This window comes from Sycon ciliatum, chromosome 2, assembly GCF_964019385.1.
Source record: "Sycon ciliatum chromosome 2, ocSycCili1.1, whole genome shotgun sequence".
Classification (NCBI taxonomy): Eukaryota; Metazoa; Porifera; class Calcarea; order Leucosolenida; family Sycettidae; genus Sycon; species Sycon ciliatum.
This window is the reverse complement of record NC_088644.1, coordinates 2,909,133-2,929,529: the sequence shown is the minus strand read 5'-3', so window position 1 is coordinate 2,929,529 and position 20,397 is coordinate 2,909,133. Positions and strand designations below refer to the sequence as shown.

Sequence of the window (20,397 nt, the reverse complement as noted above, 5' to 3'; positions counted from 1 at the left end):
GAATTATGGAGCTTGGATGTGTGCTCTTCGATGACTTTGACTCCGATGACAGCACCTCAGTCTTCAGAGCCACTCCGTACGGGGCCATACAACCAGATATGGCAGTGGAACTGGAAGGAGGAAGGGAAGGAAGATGCACATGCATGTGTATGTGTGTATGTGTGTGTGTGTGTGTGTGTGTGTGTGTGTGTGTGTGTATGTGTGTGTGTGTGTGTGTGTGTGTATTTGTGAAGTATTTGTGAAGTATTTGTGTATGTCTGTTCCACGGTATGTATGGAAAACAGGAGGAAGGGGATCTACAGTAGTGCCAAATATGTCAAGTTCCGGAGGTGCCACATCTCCCTATTAGGTGGCAGATCTCCCGATGTTGTTGATGTACTTGAACTATCCCCAAATTAAAATCCCGACCAGAACAAGTTGAAAACCCGAGGCCCTACGCGGCACATAGTTTGTGGCCAGCACTACAGTAGTAGGCTCACCATGCTTGTGCAGTGGTGCAGTGGTGCAGTGGTGCAGTGGTGCAGTGGTGCAGTGGTGCAGTTGTGCAGTTGTGCAGTGGTGCAGTGGTGCAGTGGTGCAGTGGTGCAGTTGTGCAGTGGTGCAGCACTTGTTAGTGTTGCTAGCACTCTTTTCCCATGGGCATGGTCATCACGCCACTCACTGATAGCATTCCCATTGTTTACCCCTATATCAGTCTGAGGGCAAAGCGGTCCGTTCTCCCTGCTGACAGCCCAACCAGACTGGAGCCAGGGGGATCTCCCTACCATAGATAATTTGAAGTCGTTGCCAGCTTTGGAGCTTCATTCAAAGCAAATGCCTCTAGCACGGTGACACTGTGCGGCGGTTGTTAGAGAATTGAGTCTGCACTTGGCGAGACCGCCTGATGCTTTGAAAAGAATGCTACTATGGCAATTTTAACATCTTGTCTAATGCCTGCTATCACTTATCCCCATGCCATGCAGCTTCCTGCGAGGTCTGGGAAAAACCGGTTGCTACATAATACGGGGAGCAAGTAGTGGCGGCAGCAAAGAGGCAAAGAAAGTCATTTCTGTATGGACGGGCGACCGATGTCGACACTACAAGATCTTCTACAGAAGGGTAGGTACTGCTAGTTATTAGCAATCAGATTGCCAAAATCTGACAGCAAACTCCTGCTGGGCTTGTAGGGTACTGGGTATTAGCAATCTGACTGCCAGCACCTGGATTATACTGAGTATTATCAATCTGACTGCCTATGGGTGGCTTGTAGGTTCTTGACGATACCGTCAACAGTGACTGGGATTCTACGGCTTTATACAAGCGGGCATGATTGGTAGTGCTTGTACCCTTGTCAGCTCACACTACCATATGCAGGGCCATAGCACTGGGATTCCAAGTGGTCCGGCCAAATGGGGTGCTTCACCAGGAATGAACATCATTTTGACGAAAACCCAGTTTTGCACGAATTGGGCAGGTCAGCTTTTTCGAAAGAAAAAACCCCCAGATCCGGCCATGGCTTGACCGTCCGGTCCAGGTGCTACGGCCATGACATGAGTGCAAGCAAAGCTACAAGTACGTTCATGTTGGACAGGTATTGTTGTGTTTTACGGTAGCAAGTCGCGGTACGGCAACACGCTGTTGTGAAAATAACCCAGCTCTCTTTGCTCGCACCAGGCCAGCAGTTTTTTCCTTGTATAATGTGTACATGGTTGTACTACAGCTGTAAGTAAAGGCTGGTTTTCTGTAGTGTACCGATCAGCAATGTGGCATGTCAGGCAATGGGCTCACTCACACTGTCAAATACTAGTACGAGTACCAGCAGTACATGTGATCTCCGCAGTAATTCAAACTGGATTGCGAAACCCATCATGGATGTGTGCATGGCTCTATCGTTTACCATCACACGCTGCCGGTTCACAGGTCGGGGGATGCGTGGTGATCCAAATGATTTTCATGTGTGCGTGCTTGGCATACAGGGTGTGGGATTCTCACTTCACGGAGACAAGACATTTCCGGACGTCCAGAACCTCCTGGCCTTCTATCATGGCAGCAGCCTACCACGTTGCCCGCACAAGCTATCTGGTCCATATAAAGGGGTCATCAAAATGTAATCGCGCTGTTCCTCCTTCCCAAGTCCACAAGACACTGTCGAATATTCTTTTGATGCTTCTCCGAGCAACTGTAGATAGCACAATGAGAAGTTTGAAAATATTTATTTCGTCTTGACCTATGATGATATATATTTTTACTTTGAGAACCTGTTGAGACTGAGCTTGCTGGCCAGTACCTGCTCTGCTGGTATTCGTTCTGTGCGTCATTCACACCCATTGCCAGTTCAGGCAGCTTACTTTGCCAGTTCAGGCAGCTTACTTTGCCCGCTGTACATAATCTTCAGTGGCACACACAAAGGGGTATATATACTCCTGCTGCTCAGGTACAGGCAGAGAGTTAAAGATGAATGGTGCTCCTCTCGGTTAGCCACCTAACTACTCTACAGTTTGATACAGTGAGTGTGTGATGTGCATTCCGTCCAAAAGACTTGAAAGACTACTGAAAATATGGTAAATCTGTCGGAGTATCAATGCTACCATTGCTATAAACTGACGGCAAGCAAAGCTGCTATTGGGAATGCGGGTATTTCCCCGATAATCATCATCGGTCGAGCGTAAAATTGAAATTGTGCCGAACATGATATGAAAGGGATTTAGAAGGGGCTGAATCATGAAGTCTGCCTTCCTATTTCAGTAACTGTCTAAATTGTCAACTTCAAATTGAATAGAAACTGTAATGTCCATTTTGTGCTGACATCGAAACGGCAGATTGTAATGTATATAATTTTCTCCGTATCGATGAAGCATCTCCAATTTGATAGCCAGACAGAGATTGATCTTTCTATTCCGCTTCCTAATTCCAAACGAACAGGGCTAGACTCCGTGTATCTTTATTCTGGCACCACAAGGACAGGAGTCGACTCGTAGGTGCCCACGGGAATGCCACTCGCATCAACAATTGCGCAGCCTGGCCGGCCGTTTGCGTTGACAACGACGGCTTCGATGGAGAATGCCTCCGTGCCAAGGTAGGTACTGTAATAAACAGGCCATCCCTTGGTGCCCACTGGCGGTAGCATTGGCTTTGCCGTGGCCGTGCTTGAAGCTGCATCAAGGTCAATAGTGGCGGGAACCCACGACCAAGTCTCGGAAATGTTACCTCCGTGATGGCCGGGCCGGTCGGTGTGGTAGTAGATGCCGTGCAGGCGCACAGACACGATTGAGGGTGCGTTGCCGTCGCAGCACGTCACGTTGACTGCCGGCCATGTGCATGGCTTCACCTGTGCAGAGAGGACCAGGCCAGAAACAAACCACAGTGAGTCGCAGGGGTGTCAGAAGGTATTTTAGTGTGGTACGGTCAACCATCTGAAGTACAATTTACTCGTGTGGGAGGGATGGCTGAGCCGAAAATTTTGGAAATTCGGATCCCAGATGAGTATTTTGTTGATTCATAGGGTACCTGGGGCAAAAAGTGGAAGGGTCAATACCGTAGTGACCGTACTGTGTCCGACGCCCCTGGAGTGTTCGACAACAGCCAACCCTTTCAAGTTTTCATTCAACATCTGCTCTCCTCTGTTGAGTTCCCACTATTCCACTATCCTACCCATAATTTTCATATGGCATTCAATTGACCGTAACTTTAGTGTGAGAAACCCGATTTGGGCTGAATTGAGGGTCATAACCTACTCAGTTTATATTCGAAAACTTGGGTTTGGGTTTTACCTCTCCGGCGTATTTTTACCATGGTAGACCTGTGCTAAGCTTCTAAAACTTGGCCAGAATTCGAACTCCTTGGCCTTTGACCTTTTCATACATAAAATATGGCCAGTAAGAACTGCACGGGTGATGCAATGCAGAACATGATGCAATGCAGGACATGATGCAGTTGCTTTCACCATTTCACTGTATACCCACCATATGGCTGAGATAGCACAGAAATGTCGAATGCCAGTTCCGGATCAATGTATTGTGCTATGTTTTACTCACCTTTTCACAGGTCCATGCACTGGCTAGTTTGAGAGGACCGTTGGTAACGTGAAAGTGCAGCTTGACCTCCATGGCGTCCGGCGTTGCCTTGGTTGCATAGAGAAACGTAGGCCCCTGGGCATTGGCCTTGCTGTCGGCGTACGCCAGCTGCCGAATCCACAGCGAAGCGCGGTGAGCAACTTCGGATTTGTGAGGGTAGTGCAACGCTCCGCCCTGGTCCACGCTGACCACCATCCCGGTGTGGGGTACCAGCCGGGACGTCCTCTGCTGTGCGGCGCGTATTCCCACCCAGCTGGTCAGGCCGTCATCGTAGTTCCCCGGACTGCAGCCACCGTACCCACCACCAGGTAACTGCACGTTGACGAAGGGCATGGCCGGCTGGTTCCACTCCTTGCGCCAGAAGCGGATCATGTTGGCAAGCTCGCATGTGTACGCCGCCGTGCTCATATGATCATTCTCACCGCTGTCCGCCTCACCTTGGTAGTACATGGCAGCCATGATGGCGTATCCCTGACCGCTCATGGACATAGGGTTGATCATGGCGTTCCACAACCAGCCGGCTACATGCTGGGCACACTCACCCTGCCACGGCAGCATGCCTGTCTTGTTGCAGGCCAGACCGACGTCCGGCGGGGCCCAGAAGTGTACCGTTGTACCGCCGATGTTGCTCTCGATCAACCCGACATGCATCACTGTATCAGGGTAGATCACACGCAACCAGTCGGTCAGCATCCTGCCTGTGATATAACACACGGCACTGAAATTCGGCACTGAAGCATTGCTGGACACATTCCACGTGCCGGCAATCGTTGTGATGCTCGAGTTGCTTTCGTTGTGTACCACGTTGAACAGGTGGATACTCTCGTACTGTGAGGCTGCCGCGATCTCCTCCGTTCCATTATCCGTGGCCCTCACTGATAGCTCCATGTTGGATTGGCCGCTGCAGACAATGACGTCACCGAAGAACACATTGCCGAACTCCGAGCTGTTAGTCGCTTTACCAGTAGCATCCAAGGACGTCACAGTGATGTCGAACGGTCCAGTTTTGCCATTTGTAGGAGCAGGTACGGTCACGCTCCACTGACCCTCATCGGGTGCGCTGTCCGGTGTAGCCACGGGTTTAGCCTGCAGCGACGGAAATCCGTTCGTGCCCGTTATCTTCACCGTCTCGTTCAGGAACGTGCTGCCGTAAATCCTCGCCTGCGGTGCGGTGATTTCCTCTCGCTCAATCTGCAGGATGGCGTTATCCGAGAACAAGCCATTGAGGTACAGCGCTGATGAAGGTCCCGTGCAATACAGCACCAGCAGAAGATAACTGCTGAGTGCCGCAGACAAAGACCACGAACGCCTCATGTCCAAGTCGCCCACAACACACCCTCTCCCTCTTTCCGGTGTCCTCTTTGCTTCAGCCGATTGGAGTATAGTAGAGAACTGAAAGAATCATCCACTTCTCATTGCAGGAAAATATCTGATTGAAGAAATACCCTGCAACCGGCTCCAGTTTGCCCGATTTTGTTTACTTGGGAGCAAAACAATCCAGGGTAGATCTGACTACTGGCACCTGACCACGTGATTGACAGGATTGCAAGCCATGACGCAGCTTGCACGAGAATGCTCCCCCCCCCCCCCCCCCCACACACACACACTCGCCTCCCTGGTATACGTACTGTACTGTCTGTAGTGGTAGTGGTAGAGTTTACCCATGGTACCGGTACCACCGAAGCCACAGAGTTCTTTTTGTGCTACCATGGTGGGGTCAATGCCCACTGCCCTTGGCTTGAGTAGAACTCTGTGGCTTCGGTTTGCGCAGTACTGCCAGTAGTTCGTGTTCGTTGCCCTCGGTGTTATGTTTGAATCCATAGTCTGTCTGTACATGATCTGTCGCCATACGCTGCTCTGTGTGTACTGCACATTATACATGCATGCCTTGTACACTGTTGTCAACTGCTTTGCCATGTGTACGTTATGCGTAGTGTTTGAAGTAGAGCGCGTAGTCTACTCTGTCAGCTATGTCAGTTATTCGTTTCCTGATTTCGAATAGTTCCTTGCTTGTCGTTCTGAAGTATAGTTGTAATATATTGTGCTCTTGCTCCATGTAGTTCTCTGTCGATCATATTCTGGCGAATATAACACTGGCGACGAAGATAGTTTTTTTGTAATCCGCAATGGCAGAACGCCCAGTACCTCAGTTCGATCCTACTGGCCCTGCTCAAGATGTATCCATTCGCTGGGCGAAGTGGAAACGCAGTTTTCAATACTACCTTGCTGCAGAGGATATCACCGATTCGACACGGTCGAAAGCAAAGCTGTTACATCTTGTTGGTCCCGCTGTACAGGACGTGTTTGACACGCTCCCGGAACCTCCAGCTCCGACGGATGGTTCTGTCCAGAATTCTTACGACAAAGTAGTCACTATGTTGGATTCGTACTTTCAGTACACTCCGAATGTAATGTTCGAACGACATACTTTCCGCCGATTGGCGCAAATGGAAACAGAGACAGTAGCTCAGTTTGGCAACCGTTTGGTTCAACAAGCAAAGCTCTGTTCGTTTGCTGACCAGGACGAGCAAGTGTGTGATCAGCTTGTAGAGAAGTGCATCGATGATCGTCTACGCCGAAAGTTTCTGGAGAAACAAGGCACTCTCAAGCTCAAGGATGCTCTGGAGTTGTTCAGACAGTTCGAGGCAACTGAACTCAGCGCTCGAGGAATGTCACAATCGCGCAGTGCTCCAGCTCCTGTCCGTCTGGTATCCTCCACTACTGGCACTAGAACACCAACGCATTCAAGTGGTCCACCCGGAGCAGAATGTAGCAACTGTGGTCTTTCAGATCACACAGCGGAATCTGCTAACTGCCCCGCACGTGGCAAGGAGTGTCTGAATTGCCACAAGAAAGGTCACTACAAGCGCAAGTGTCGGAAACCAGTGACATCCAGGTCGTCCAAGACTGGAAGGAGAGGAAGAGGAGGTGGTACGCATCAAGTCGTTAGTGCACCTTCAGCACACAGCGCACCAGCATCTCAGCAGAAGCCTGTCCAGCATGAGTCCTACGCTATTGGGAAAGTCACGTCTCCGCTGAACGAGTCAGACTCGCTGTTTGTGTCCGTGTTCGTCAACGAACGGCCGCTGAGAATGGAAGTGGACACAGGCGCGAAAGTCACTCTAGTGCCTGAACACGTGTGGGAACAGTCCTGGAGTGATGTTCCGCTTGCGGCGTCCCAGCTGCAACTCACCACCTATGATGGCAGTTCTCTACCAGTGGTAGGAGAGACGGTTGTTGAAGTAGCGTACGGTGAGCAATCCATCACAGACACCATTGTGGTTGTGAAAGGCGGTAGCCATCCCCTACTCGGTCGTAACTGGTTGCACCGTCTTCGTCTCGACTGGCCATCATTGTTCCGCATCAACTCAGTGTCGAGCACAGAGGCTGACTTCAAGAATGAGTTTCCGGCGGTATTTGGAACTGGCCTCGGTACGGTCAAGGACCACCAAGCTGAGATCCACTTGAAGGAGGGAGCGACCCCTCGCTGTTGTTCAGCTCGTCCCGTTCCGTATGCTCTGCGTCCTGCCGTGGAGCGTGAGCTCGACCGTCTGGAGGGTGAAGGTATCATACGTCCAGTCAAGTCAGCTGAGTGGGCCTCGCCACTAGTGATAGTCAGCAAAAAGAACGGCGACATCCGCCTTTGTGCCGACTTCAAGGTCACGATCAACCGGCACATCGATCCACGTCAGCATCCAATACCTAATCCGAATGATCTGTTGTCACGTCTTGCCGGTGGGTCAATGTTCAGCACGCTTGATCTCAGCCAGGCATACGCACAGCTGCCGCTATCCGAAGCAAGCCAGAAGTATTGCGTCATTGCCACGCATCGCGGTCTCTATGCATTCAACCGTCTGCCGTTTGGTGTTGCAAGTGCCCCGGCAATCTGGCAACAAACCATGGATCAGATCCTGCAAGGCATTCCCGGTGTGGTTTGTTTCTATGACGACATCCTCATCACCGGAGCAACCCCAGCCGAGCACGATGAGCGCCTACGTCAAGTACTGGAGCGACTTGCCGAATTTGGTGTACGTCTACGTCTCGAGAAGTGTGTACTCAGCGTTGACCAGGTCCGCTATCTCGGTTTCACTGTCTCAGGCGAAGGCATTCAAACCAATGGCGACAAGGTTGCTGCCATTGTCGACGCACCACCACCGAAAGACCAGACAGCTCTGCAGTCGTTCATCGGTTTAGTGATGTTCTACAGCCGTTTTGTGCCATCTATCTCAGATGTACTACAACCGCTACGACAACTTCTCGTGAAAGACGCACCCTGGGACTGGTCGTCTGAATGTCAAGAGTCATTCGAGAAGGTCAAGAATCTGATGGCCGATGCACCCATTCTTGCCCACTTCGACATCAACCGCAAAGTCATTGTCGAGTGTGACGCTTCTCCGTATGGCCTCGGTGCCTGTCTGCTGCAAGAAGATGATACTGGCAGCCGACGTCCTGTGTGCTTCGTGTCCCGAGCTTTGAGTTCTGCCGAATCGCACTACAGCCAGATCGAGCGTGAAGCTCTAGCAATTGTGTTCGCAGTGAAACGTCTTCACATGTATTTGTATGGTCGTCCGTTCGTACTCCGCACTGACCATAAGCCGCTGCTGCGTATCTTTGGACCGCACTCCGACATGCCAGCAACAGCCGTTTCCCGGTTACAGCGTTGGGCAGTAATTCTCAGTGAGTATGAGTACCAGATTGAGCATATCAGTGGCACCGCTAACGTCATCGCTGACTGCTTATCCCGCCTGCCATTGAAGCTGTCCGAGCAGCAAGAAGCAACCGTTGTGAACGCCGTTCTCCAGCATGCCCGTGATCCATGTGAGTCTCTACCTGTCTCTGCTGCTGATGTTGCTGCAGCCAGCAAAGACGATGCCATTATCTCGCGCATCATGCAGTACCTTCAGTTCGGTTGGCCCGCCGACACCCCCGACGATCTTCAAGCCTACCGCCAATGCCGCAACGAGCTGACGATTGAGTCTGGTTGTTTGGTGAGAGGCCATCGTACCGTAATCCCTGTGCAACTTCGCCGCGCGCTGCTGCAGGAGCTGCACAGTGTGCACCTTGGCATTGTGCGAATGAAGTCCGTCGCACGCAGTTTCTTCTGGTGGCCAGGCATTGATGATGATATCAAGCATCTAGCCACGTCATGCCGTCAGTGCCAAGACACCGCTAACGCTCCGCCCAAGGAAGCACCGCATCCCTGGATCTATCCCTCCGAGCCCTTTGAAAGAGTGCATGTCGACTTCGCCGAGCACGACGGCCAGCACTACTTTCTGCTTGTAGACGCCTATTCAAAATGGCTCAGCGTCTACAAGATGTCTTCTACGACAACCCACCAGACCCTGGAGTGCCTACTGTCGTTCTTATCTACGTACGGCATCCCGAAGACACTGGTCAGCGACAATGGTCCGCAGTTCACGTCGCACCTGTTCCGCCAATTCTGTTTGGAGAATGGAATCAGCCATAAGTGCACACCGCCATACCATCCAGCGTCCAATGGACAAGTAGAACGGTGTGTCCAAGAGTTAAAGAAGGCGCTACGTACTCGCCCGGACAACGTGTCAGCCGGCACCCAGCTCCACCGTTTTGTGTTCGCGTACCGCAACACACCACATTCAACAACACAAGTCACGCCTGCAAGCTTGGTGTTCAAGAAATCCCCAAACGTCAAGTTCTCCCTGCTGAAGCCCAATTTCAGTAGTTCCCAGCGTCAGCGTCAGACTACAGCGTCATCAACGAAGAGAGACTATACTCCCGGTGATGCTGTAGCAGTACTCAACACTCGTAATGGCAATGGTCCAAAGTGGATTCACGGAACTATCGCCGAGCGGCTTGGTCCGCTATCGTACATCGTTCGTACCGGTGAACAGACGCGACATGTACATTCTGACCACCTTCGTATGGCAGAATCTGAGAGGGAAGAGGAGACTGAACAAATTGAAATGCAACCGCAACCGGCCGTTGAGTTCCGCCAGCCTTCTACCGTACCTGCACCAGTCAGTGCACCAGCAGAACACGCTCCCGCTGTACCAGCTGTCGAGCCAGCATTTGAGCCCGATGCAGACATCGAAGTAGCTCAACCCCTATCCACATCGTCTGAGGCTAAGCCAGCACAGTCGCCGCGCCGATCCTCCAGACAGCATCGTCCCCGTCAACGCTTGATTGAAGAATTGTGATGACACTAACAGTCCTGTCATGATTCTAGCACAGCTCATTCCGTTTTGTTAATTGTTCTGTGAGCTTTACCTTTACTGTGTTCCCTGTTGCAACGCAGTAGTTCTTTTTTGTTTTAGATGAACAACATTCTATTCCTCACGGCGTTTCTTATCTAAAGGAGGAGGAGTGTTATGTTTGAATCCATAGTCTGTCTGTACATGATCTGTACGCCATACGCTGCTCTGTGTGTACTGCACATTATACATGCATGCCTTGTACACTGTTGTCAACTGCTTTGCCATGTGTACGTTATGCGTAGTGTTTGAAGTAGAGCGCGTAGTCTACTCTGTCAGCTATGTCAGTTATTCGTTTCCTGATTTCGAATAGTTCCTTGCTTGTCGTTCTGAAGTATAGTTGTAATATATTGTGCTCTTGCTCCATGTAGTTCTCTGTCGATCATATTCTGGCGAATATAACACTCGGCTCAAGCTCAACCTACACTACAGAGATACTTGAAGTACTAGATAGGCCAGGCCTGCAGGACGAGATCGAGAGGCCATAGCAGGGACACGCCGTGAAACCACAATGGCGATGTTATGTTGCTGTTGTTGTAGAAGTTTTTTTAACGTCGCACCACAAACAGGCGGTTTCGCCTCCTTTCATACATGTCATGTGGACGACAGACGGAATGAGAGAGAAAGGGAGAGGGGGCAGGGATACGGAGAGAGGAAGGGTAGAAAATAAATACTTCAGTAGGTGAGTCGACCTCAGGGCTACACTAAAGCAAAAACGGAATGGGAATTCTATACAAAATACCACCATGCAATATTGCGAAACACGTTTCCTATTCTTTAGTCCGCGATACCACAGAAACACACTAGCCGAAAAGCATTTAAAGGGGGCCATGATGTGCTTTTAGCAGGGCACAGAACTGAAGGTGGCTGGGCTCGGAACGGAGGTCAGGCGGGAGCTGGTTCCACAGGACTGCGCCGATGAACTGTATGGTCGCTCGACCCGCAGGACTAGCCCTTGGCGGATTATGCCGGCATAATATTAGGCATAATCTTGGGATTTCGTCAAAACATTATGCTCCGGCATAATATACGGATTCCAACGTGTAAGGTCGGCATAATCTTTCGGTTTAGACAAAAATTATGCTTAGGGGCATAATACAGCTTTGTCAGAAAGCCTGCAGATGTTTTTGTTTTTTTAATACCCCAGTTACGACTCCTTGGCACACTGTGCATAGCCCTTGGCGGATTATGCCGGCATAATATTGGGCATAATCTTCGGATTTCGTCAAAAAATTATGCTCCGGCATAATATACGGATTCCAACGTGTAAGGTCGGCATAATCTTTCGGTTTAGACAAAACATGGCCGTGTGTGTATGCGTTGTTTCTCAATCCTCTATGTACAGCGTGAATACATAGTGGAACCGAGCATAATTCAGCATAATTCAGCATATTTGTTGGCATAATTGTGGCATAATCAAAAGCATAATTTGACGATTGGCCGAGCATAGTCCGCCAATGGCTACGCAGGACCCGGCCAAATTGGTACTTGGAAGTTGGAGAAGGTGATGTGCTGCTCCCCGGGTGTGGTCACCAGTAACCCTCAGGAAGAAGCTGGTGAAGAGGGAGCTAGCTCGAGAGAACAGGCAACGATGGACAAAGATGAGGAGCTTGATGTTGAACAATGTCCTCCAGGGTGGTGAGGCGGAGCTGTTGAAAGATCGGGCTCGTGCGCGACCACAGTGGCAGACCGAAGAAGCCGCGAACAGCGCACTTCGTTAGCCGTGTCAGGGGCTCCATATGTTGTCAATTGCTAGTGACGGATAAAACGCGTTGGAAGCGCACGACAACTTACTGTATACCCTGGATCATCGACCTGTAAAACAGGATGAACATGTACACGCAGTAGCTATGCCACTCATTGTGACTCAGTGCGCGTAGTACAGTGAACTATTAGTAGTAGAAAGTATTATCCTTATTCATTAGGGGGGGGGGGGGAGTTACATGTAGCCTGTATCTTACACACTGGTCACTATGATTGTGAATTCATTATTTTACATGAATCAGAATGCACATGTAAAGTGCAACCAAGCATTACTGGTAAGCTGCGCACTGTGTACAGCGAGGAGAGGGCAAGCTGAGGAATGAGGGCTACAATTGTACCTGGGGCTTGTCAATCGAAGCAAGACTCGTACGGTCGTGGAGAGTCTGGAGACTGCGAAACGGTATTGACAGCCGGGTTGAACTTTGGACCCAGCCGGATGGAGAATGCATTGCCATTCGAGAAAAGGGTGGGCCGCGTGAAGCACTAGCACTTAGCAGATCCGTGCATCAGAATACACTGCAGATACACTGCACATGCCCTATGTATTACCATGTTAGGAACTTTCACGGCATCAAGTGTTTTTTTGTTTGTTTCACCGCTATTATTGTGCCCAGCCCTGCCCCACGCACTTTTACTTCTAACGGTCTCCTATTTATGGTAAAAGTAGATAAGTTGAGTTTTCGTAGTCGTGCTTCACACTGATACGTCCAAGCCAGTTCAATTCAGCACACACAGAGCTCGACTGCTCGCCAAAATGGCGGTAAGATCACAAAAATGTGAGTCCCATGATCCTCCCCGGGGCCCCCACCCTTGACTTTTGTTCTAGCTAGAAGTATAACCCTGACACACACACGCACACACGCACGCGCACACATACATACACACATGCATACACACACACACACACACATACACGCACGCCGCACACACACACACACACCACGCACACACACACACACACACATACACACGCACACATGCACGCGCACACATACATACACACATGCATACACACGCACACACACACATACACGCACGCCGCACACACACACCACGCTCACACACACACACACATACACACACACACGCGCGCACACACACACCTCAGACCTCATTTTTTCTACTTGCCCATCGCGGAAGCGATGATAGCGAACAGCTATGTTAGACATAGCAACTTGTGCTGGATTACACCATTCAACAGCTTGCAAGGCTGATGAATTGACACACACACACACACACACACGCACACACACGCACACACACACACACACACACAAAGTCCGCGGAGACACTGTGCATGTACTGCCGTCGTCGTGCCGCAGTCATGATCAATCTCTCAAATTGTTTCTTGCTCGAAAACAATCGGCACAATCTTCACCTGTCGCAAAACCTCAGACCTAATGTTACTGCTACTTCGTGTGCATGACTTGTACACTGTACATGTACGAGCTGTTTCTCTGGGCATACACCGTGACAGTGACACTGTCATCATTCTGCTATCTAGTGCCCGCCGTTTTCTTATGCTTGTACACGCAGTACCAAAGCTAGCCGGTCAACGCTTGCACTTGAAGGTCTTCTTCCAGGAGCAAGAGGATGGGTGTGAGTGATCATAAGCGCAGAGCATCGTCTTCACCGCGGCTGACTTATGTACAACTTTACTTGGACACGTAGTGGTATTGTGCTTAGTCCTTAGAGCTACGACTCGTTGTTTCAACAACACCAGCCAAAGCCAGTCATAGGCTGTTGTTTGAATGTGTGCTCACATACCCACACCATGGACAGTGAGCGGGGAACATCCTATCTGCGACCATAACATGATGACCGACTGCGCCTGTTCCATGTGGGATTCACATGAATACTGCAGCCAGTACATCGAGGGTACCCAAACTGGGTGGTGGCTGTTCCTATTACTAGCGCACTTCTCCTTCATGTAGTTTCGCTATGCGGCTTGCCTGTGAGTAGTGGTGCTTTCAGTTGTACTACTGACTCAGTCGCTGACCACAGCCATCGCGGCTAGTATGATGGCTTTGCGCGGTGAGATTTCCTACGGAAAGACGGCGCCGAAATCGCGTGCGGAAGCAGATTTGCACAGCAAATACTGCGTGCGCGCAGTTTTGTAGACAGCAATGCTGAGCCTGAGCTGCAGAGGCAGTGCATGCGATGCTATTCAGCACTATTGGCTTTCAACTACTAGTACATTGTAACGCTGGGGACGACAAAAACAATGCACAATGCGTGGGTCGCTATCTTCTGATAGATGATAGTTGGGTGACCTGGTGTGTTCCACCGATACCGGCGCAAGGGCGGAAGACGTCCTATCCTCCGCCGTAGTAGAGGTATGCACGGGTGGAGTAGGGGCTTAGGACAGCTCATATGACTACACTGTCCATCACTGTATGGGCAATTTCCTACCCTAGCCCGTCTCAGCACCGAGACTGAGCAACGCTGAAATGGTTTTGCTGCTGCTTTTACAGCTTGTCTGCCAAGCTGATGTTGCTTCTGGTCATGCCGCTGAAGTAGGGCACAGCAGCTGCAGCAGCAGCAGCAGCCCCAACCAACGCCCCGTGGTATAAAGCTTGCCAGCGACAACTAAAGCCCTTCAATTTCCCCACTAGGATTCACATCGTAGTAAATTCTGTCGACGGGAACCTCTTCTTTTTCGTCTCTCCTTCGCTAGCAGCCAATATGTCGTCCGGGTACAGAGCAAGCAAGTCTGGCATTGCTGCCGATATCGAGAAGAAACAGGAGCAGAAGTGGGATGACTTGGAGGAGGAGGGAGTACCGCAAGCTGTAACTGACTGGATCAACGCCCTTCTCGATGACCCTAATGATGTGTGCGAAGACGCTGGCTGGCAAACTATCCATAGATTTCTCAAGGTAAGGAATATACACAATGAAAGCGAGAGAGAGAGAGAGAGAGAGAGAGAGAGAGAGAGAGAGAGAGAGAGAGAGAGAGAGAGGAGAGAGAGAGGAGAGAGAGAGAGAGAGAGAGAGAGAGAGAGAGAGAGAGAGAGAGAGATAGAGATAGAGAGAGAGAGAGAGAGAGAGAGAGAGAGAGAGAGAGAGAGAGAGAGAGAGAGAGAGAGAGGAGAGAGAGAGAGAGGAAAGAGAGAGAGAGAAATTACTAGAACGAGTACCCAGGTGCGGGGTAAATTGTTTTGTGGAACAACGTCCACAAGCAACTTTCTCTACACCTGATATATTTGGGTAATTGTCTAGCCTTAGATTTGGAGCACTGTCCTACATTCCGTTTCGTTCCAAACTCATGAGACCATTGAATTTCGTATGGACTACTATAGCTTCTGTAGTGCCATCTCATCCGATGTGACCATTAGCATGGAAATAGGAACGCCTGGTTTACGTTTCGCTGGCTGAGTGGTACGTTCATATGCTGTTTTCTCTCCTACTCGTGTGCTGCAGGATGGCAGCAGACTATGCCGAGTGGCCAACGTTCTTTCGGCATCCGAGGGAGAGCCAGGCATGAAGTTCTCATCCAACCAGTCGGCCTTCTTCTGCATGGACAACATCGGAAAGTTCCTGAAGGTCGCTGAGAAGTACGGTGTCAAGAGGAATGATCTTTTCCAGGTACAGTGATGCACACTATGGTATGGTACTAGTACGCAGGAAGATACATGTAATGCTTATCTGAGGAACCAAACTCATGTTTGCCCAAGCAATGCAAGTACATGTAGTGGCGTAAGAGTAGAGAGGCGAAGCACGTATGGGGAATGTAGTTAGCCTTAGGACAGGAAGAAGGTCTCTGCAGTGCTGGGATCACAGCTACATGTACACCCAAGCTCAGTGGTAAGAGCATCGCTGGTCTCAAGCGAAGGTCCCTGGTTCGAGCACTGAATCTTGAATGGCCACTGTCAACTTTTTTCTCTCCAGACTTTTCCCTTTCCCATTCCCTCAACTAGTGAATAGAGGAAGAAAACAATTATTCTGTACTGTTACATGTAATTAGTCTACGGGTGTGTATTGTATGTGGCTTGGCTGGAGGTGGGGTGGGGTAGCTGATGTGGAGTATGTAAGACTAAGAGCCTCAAAGGAAGAGGTGTCATGGGATGGTGACCGGCAGAGTGTGAGAGGTGCGGGCGTGACCGAAGTGCTGGCGGGTACTGCTGTGTGCTGTGTAGGGTGTGCTGGGTGCTGTGTGCTATGCATGCTCTGTGGTGCTGGACGTGTTAAATGCGAGATATGTGTATACTCATTGCGGTAATTGTAAGTTGCATGCTACTTCAATCTTCATCTCTTGTGCGAAGTGGTGCTGCTAGCGGCTAAGCCATGCATTGCGTCGATGGTGTATAGTTCAATGTATTGACTAGTTTCAGTCCCTCAGACTTATGAGCACATGGTGTATGTTAGTTCCATGGTTTGCTGTAATGTAATGCCGATGCGTTCGTGCGTTGATGATTTCTCTGCTGTGTTGTCCACTGCAGTCAAACGATCTGTATGAAGGACTGAAGGGACCCACCGTCAACGTGATCACGTGTCTTCACGCCCTCGGCCTGGTCGCCAAGAACAAGCGATTCGAACCCGAGTACACGGGCCGCGGCGCCATCGCTCTTGAGAACCCGCGCGGATTCACGGATGAGGAGATTCGCGCACAGTCCGCCGGTATCATTGGCAAACAGGCGGCAGCTTCTCACGGACTGGCTTCTCAGTCCGGCATGCGTGCACCGGGAACAGGGCGACACATCGCTGAAGGAAAGTGACAACTTTGATCTGAACTTATAATCTCCTAATATCACCACCATACACATCTCCCCTCGCCCTCTCCTTCTATACCATGCTACTTTGAAGTATTATACGCCAGTTTCCTGACACATACGTTTCAGCTGATAAACAATGTACATGAAAATGCTACCAACATCTTCACGATTATGTACAGAACAATAATGATAACAATATGCTCCTTGTTTAAGGGATGACACGCTGGTTACAGGGGGGACTGAGGAGATCCTGAATAGCTTTACGCTGTTTGGCATTGCAGTTCGTTCTTTGCCACTCTATTCCCACGGTGCATGCATGCATGCATGCATGTATGCCAGCTGCTTCTTCGCTGTTCTTGCTCTGCTTCCGATGTTCTACCAATTTCCATCCACTGCTGGAATCATGGGGTTCTCAGTTTACAGCTCCCAATCGATCCGTAACGGTATGGTGCATGAGACATGTACACAAAGTAAATACTGTAGCCTCAGTGTAGAGCTGTTTGAAAGTGATGAGATTGTGGGAAAGTACCTCCAAACCTGCACACATCATGTGCAGGAGATTTACCGATTTAATTAACGAACCGCATAAAGCCAGTCACAATGTGATGTATAGAGACATTGGCATTGCATTTCAAGATAAACAATTCTACAAAGGACACCTACATGTATCACAGCATTCACAGGGAGTATCCTATTAATAAGAGATGAGACGGGTGGGGTAATTGTTTTGGTGATGCAAAGCAAGAATACGCCACCCTCATAAAGGAGGGTGGTGTCAGGTCTTGCTTTTCTTTGTTTCAGACTAGAGCCTGTTCATTTGATAGTCCAGTTTGACTCAGTCACTCTACATGTGCATGTATGGATGGTGTGTTACCCTCAGACAAACCAGGGACAGCTGGGGATAGCCCTAGGCGGCTAATGCTCGAAACATTTGCAGATTCTGCTCGAAAAGCAGTGAAATTGGCAGAACCATACAAACCTTATGGCGGGCAATTCTCAAATCTGCTCCGTTTCTCGTAAATCCACATACCAAACATGCATGAAATTGAAATTATACCAGAACAAGTACCAAATTCTGCCGATTTCCTGCCAGCAGTATCCATGGTATCTGCCCAGGCCCCACATGTAGGTGGGGCAGCTCGAAAGAGTGCGCTATGCACCGGCGCGGCGGCAGAGCGGTAAACAGGAATACATGAGACGGTACTCGGTAGGCTGTTTCCATGGTTTCGCTGAAACTAAAACGTTCACACTAGAGTAGTAGTAGTAGAGTGACTAGACGACCATCAGACAACATTAAAATAATATTGGTCACACTACAAAGTTTTCCTCCTGGCCTAACGTCTAACCCCAGTGCCTAGTTATTACTCTCGATAAAAGTGTCAAAAAAAGCTGCACTACACAATACCTTACTTACACTTGATTGCGCACCTGCGCTAGCCTAGGTGGCCTGATTGATCTTGATATTGAAAGTATTATTTTGTATTTCGTCATCCCAGGGTACTCTTGGCCCGGCCCTACACACATTCTGCACTATTGGATGCTATAATCAACAGTTGCCTGATGATCGTAGTAATACGTGAAACTCAGAGTTGTGACACGGCTTCCAATCTCTCTTGTGGATGCTACAATCATTGTATTTTAGATGCTGAGCGTGCACAATGCCAATGGTGCGGGTCCACGGTTTACTTACCTGGAGGCTGTACTGTCCCCAGCACAGACCAGTATTATATTGCCAGTAACCATTTTCTCACAGACGTGCCTGGCAAGTGGCTTGTCACGGTGGCAGTATTGACTGGCATATCGCCATGATGGGACATGTCAAGCGATCAGCTGATGCATTCTGTGCAGTCCTCGCTTCGTCCAGGCTTTACGTCGGAATTCATTCCATTTCACTGGCACCATATCGTACGTGTATTCAATGACTATGTGTGTCAATGCCCCAGCGCAGACTGGGCATGGCATGGGGGCATGTTTGGAGTCATGACTTGTACAGTTGTAGTAGTGGTAGGCAGACCACGCACACCACACGTAACTGACTGTGTTCATCATGTTGTTGGTTGACAAAGTACAATGTTAACCAGGTGGAGGACCACCGTGTTCGGAAACCAAGGAAACAGTGACCTTAGCCGACTAGTAGTCCTTACTAGTTCTACAACCATCCACCAGATCCACGGTTGGTAGAGCCCTGATCTTGCGACCATCTGGACCGTATGGCCATATGGGTGTTAGCCTGGGTTCTGACCCTCTGTATTTTTTTTTTTTTTTTTTGATAGCGAGGAAAATGTTATCAACTCCAAAGCACGAAAAAGGCCAAAAACTAAACCAAGAACATATGCAATAACATGTTATTTATAAAGACAGGACAAGTATTCTAGGGAGTTGCCTTTGTCTTCTTGTTGCTGTACAGTCAGTCCTGTATTCTTTGTTCGCTCCTGTGGCCCTGTGCACATGTAACGTTAGACAAAGTAGGTCTACAATGTACATGTGCATGATGTAGTAAAGTACTAGTAGTATCCCAATCCTTGGGCCAAGGCGGGTAATGCAACAAAGATAAAAAAAGGTTGGTACTTTGATTGCTTCATGCTTGGTTGGTATACATTTCCATGTAATAACGAAGAGGAGCAGAATTCGAGTATGGGTCTGCCAATTAATATTTCACTGGTTTTCGAGCATTTTCCGCCAAGGTAGATTGCCATAACATAAGACTGGTTGATATGATGGGTGATCATGGCGATGGTGATGGTGATGGCAGGGCCACACAGTGGGACACATTGGTACAGAAGAGGGGCAATATCATGGTGATGCTACTCTGCATTTCGACTGAAAGTCAAAGACTGAATACATCCCGACCCACCTCACCGAATACTCGCTAATAAGGCTGGCTCTGTGACATTACCCTAACTCCTACATCACGTACATGACTTGTATGTATGATAGGCTATGTTCAACCGGTAACAACGTGTTACATATTGAGTTGCACTGTTATCAGATACAGTCTGTCATTTTGTCGTTTAGAACAAGTGGCTTGACTTGGTGCATGCTGTGCAGCATGTTGTGCACGCTTGCACTGCTACATGCTGCTGCCTGCTGTCTTGACAGTCGGCGTAAGTCACAAGTGTCTGTTGCGGTGTCTCGAGGCTATGGACCTATGGTGAAGTCTGCCTAGCACGTCCCCTGCGAATGGGGCAGTTCGTTGATTGACGCCGCGGATGCACTTGGCTGCGGACATTTTTTCTTCTAAAACGCGCAGATCTTTTGCCTGGATCCCCAACCCTGGCGCATGGCTGCTTCCATAGCTGGATGCGACGAGAAACTAACAAGAAATTCCCGTTCCCTGATACTGGTATTACTACATGTACCGTTAGCCATGTTTCCAATAGACACTGCGTGCCGAAATGCCGTCGGAAGTCTTTCGATGTAGATTTATGCAGGCTACGCTGTCAGTAAACGGGCGTATTGTGCAGTCATTTACAGCGGCTTCGTCCAGTGGGCCGTGACGCGTCGCTCACATCAAAGACATAGTTCAGAGTCTGAACTTCGGGGTATCAGACGGACAGGTGACAGATTCGGTGGCCGTGGTGTAATCCCGATCTTTGAATGCGTGATTCGACTTTGCCTTCATGGTGTGCGCTTGCTGTT

The 20,397-nt window shown here is 49.6% G+C and overlaps 4 protein-coding genes across 4 annotated transcripts in view; 3 read left to right on the top strand and 1 right to left on the bottom strand.

Annotated features, from left to right (window-relative positions):
- Positions 1-2,489, top strand: part of LOC135808247 (SH3 domain-binding protein 2-like) — an 11,255-nt gene extending 8,766 nt beyond the window's left edge. Inside the window, exons 10-11 of the mRNA XM_065321413.1 lie at positions 963-1,098; positions 1,956-2,489. Of these exons, the coding sequence (XP_065177485.1) occupies positions 963-1,098; positions 1,956-2,090 (271 nt within the window). The 3' untranslated portion in view covers positions 2,091-2,489. The remainder of the gene's footprint in view (positions 1-962; positions 1,099-1,955) is intronic.
- On the bottom strand, positions 2,174-5,529 carry LOC135808248 (sialate O-acetylesterase-like). The gene is made up of 2 exons (XM_065321414.1): positions 4,014-5,529; positions 2,174-3,307 (listed from the first exon to the last, which is right to left on the bottom strand). Exons 1-2 carry the CDS (start codon positions 5,364-5,366, stop codon positions 2,921-2,923), a joined length of 1,740 nt encoding a protein of 579 aa, XP_065177486.1. The 5' UTR covers positions 5,367-5,529; the 3' UTR covers positions 2,174-2,920.
- A 649-nt stretch (positions 5,530-6,178) lies between these two features.
- Positions 6,179-10,228, top strand: LOC135808129 (uncharacterized protein K02A2.6-like). The gene has a single exon (XM_065321275.1). The coding sequence runs from the start codon at positions 6,179-6,181 to the stop codon at positions 10,226-10,228; it is 4,050 nt and encodes a 1,349-aa protein (XP_065177347.1).
- Positions 10,229-14,611: 4,383 nt separating this feature from the next.
- On the top strand, positions 14,612-17,178 carry LOC135808246 (transgelin-3-like). Its single transcript, XM_065321412.1, has 3 exons — positions 14,612-14,923; positions 15,467-15,631; positions 16,486-17,178. The coding sequence occupies exons 1-3, from the start codon at positions 14,732-14,734 to the stop codon at positions 16,759-16,761; spliced, it is 633 nt and encodes a 210-aa protein (XP_065177484.1). The 5' UTR covers positions 14,612-14,731; the 3' UTR covers positions 16,762-17,178.
- Positions 17,179-20,397: the final 3,219 nt, after the last annotated feature.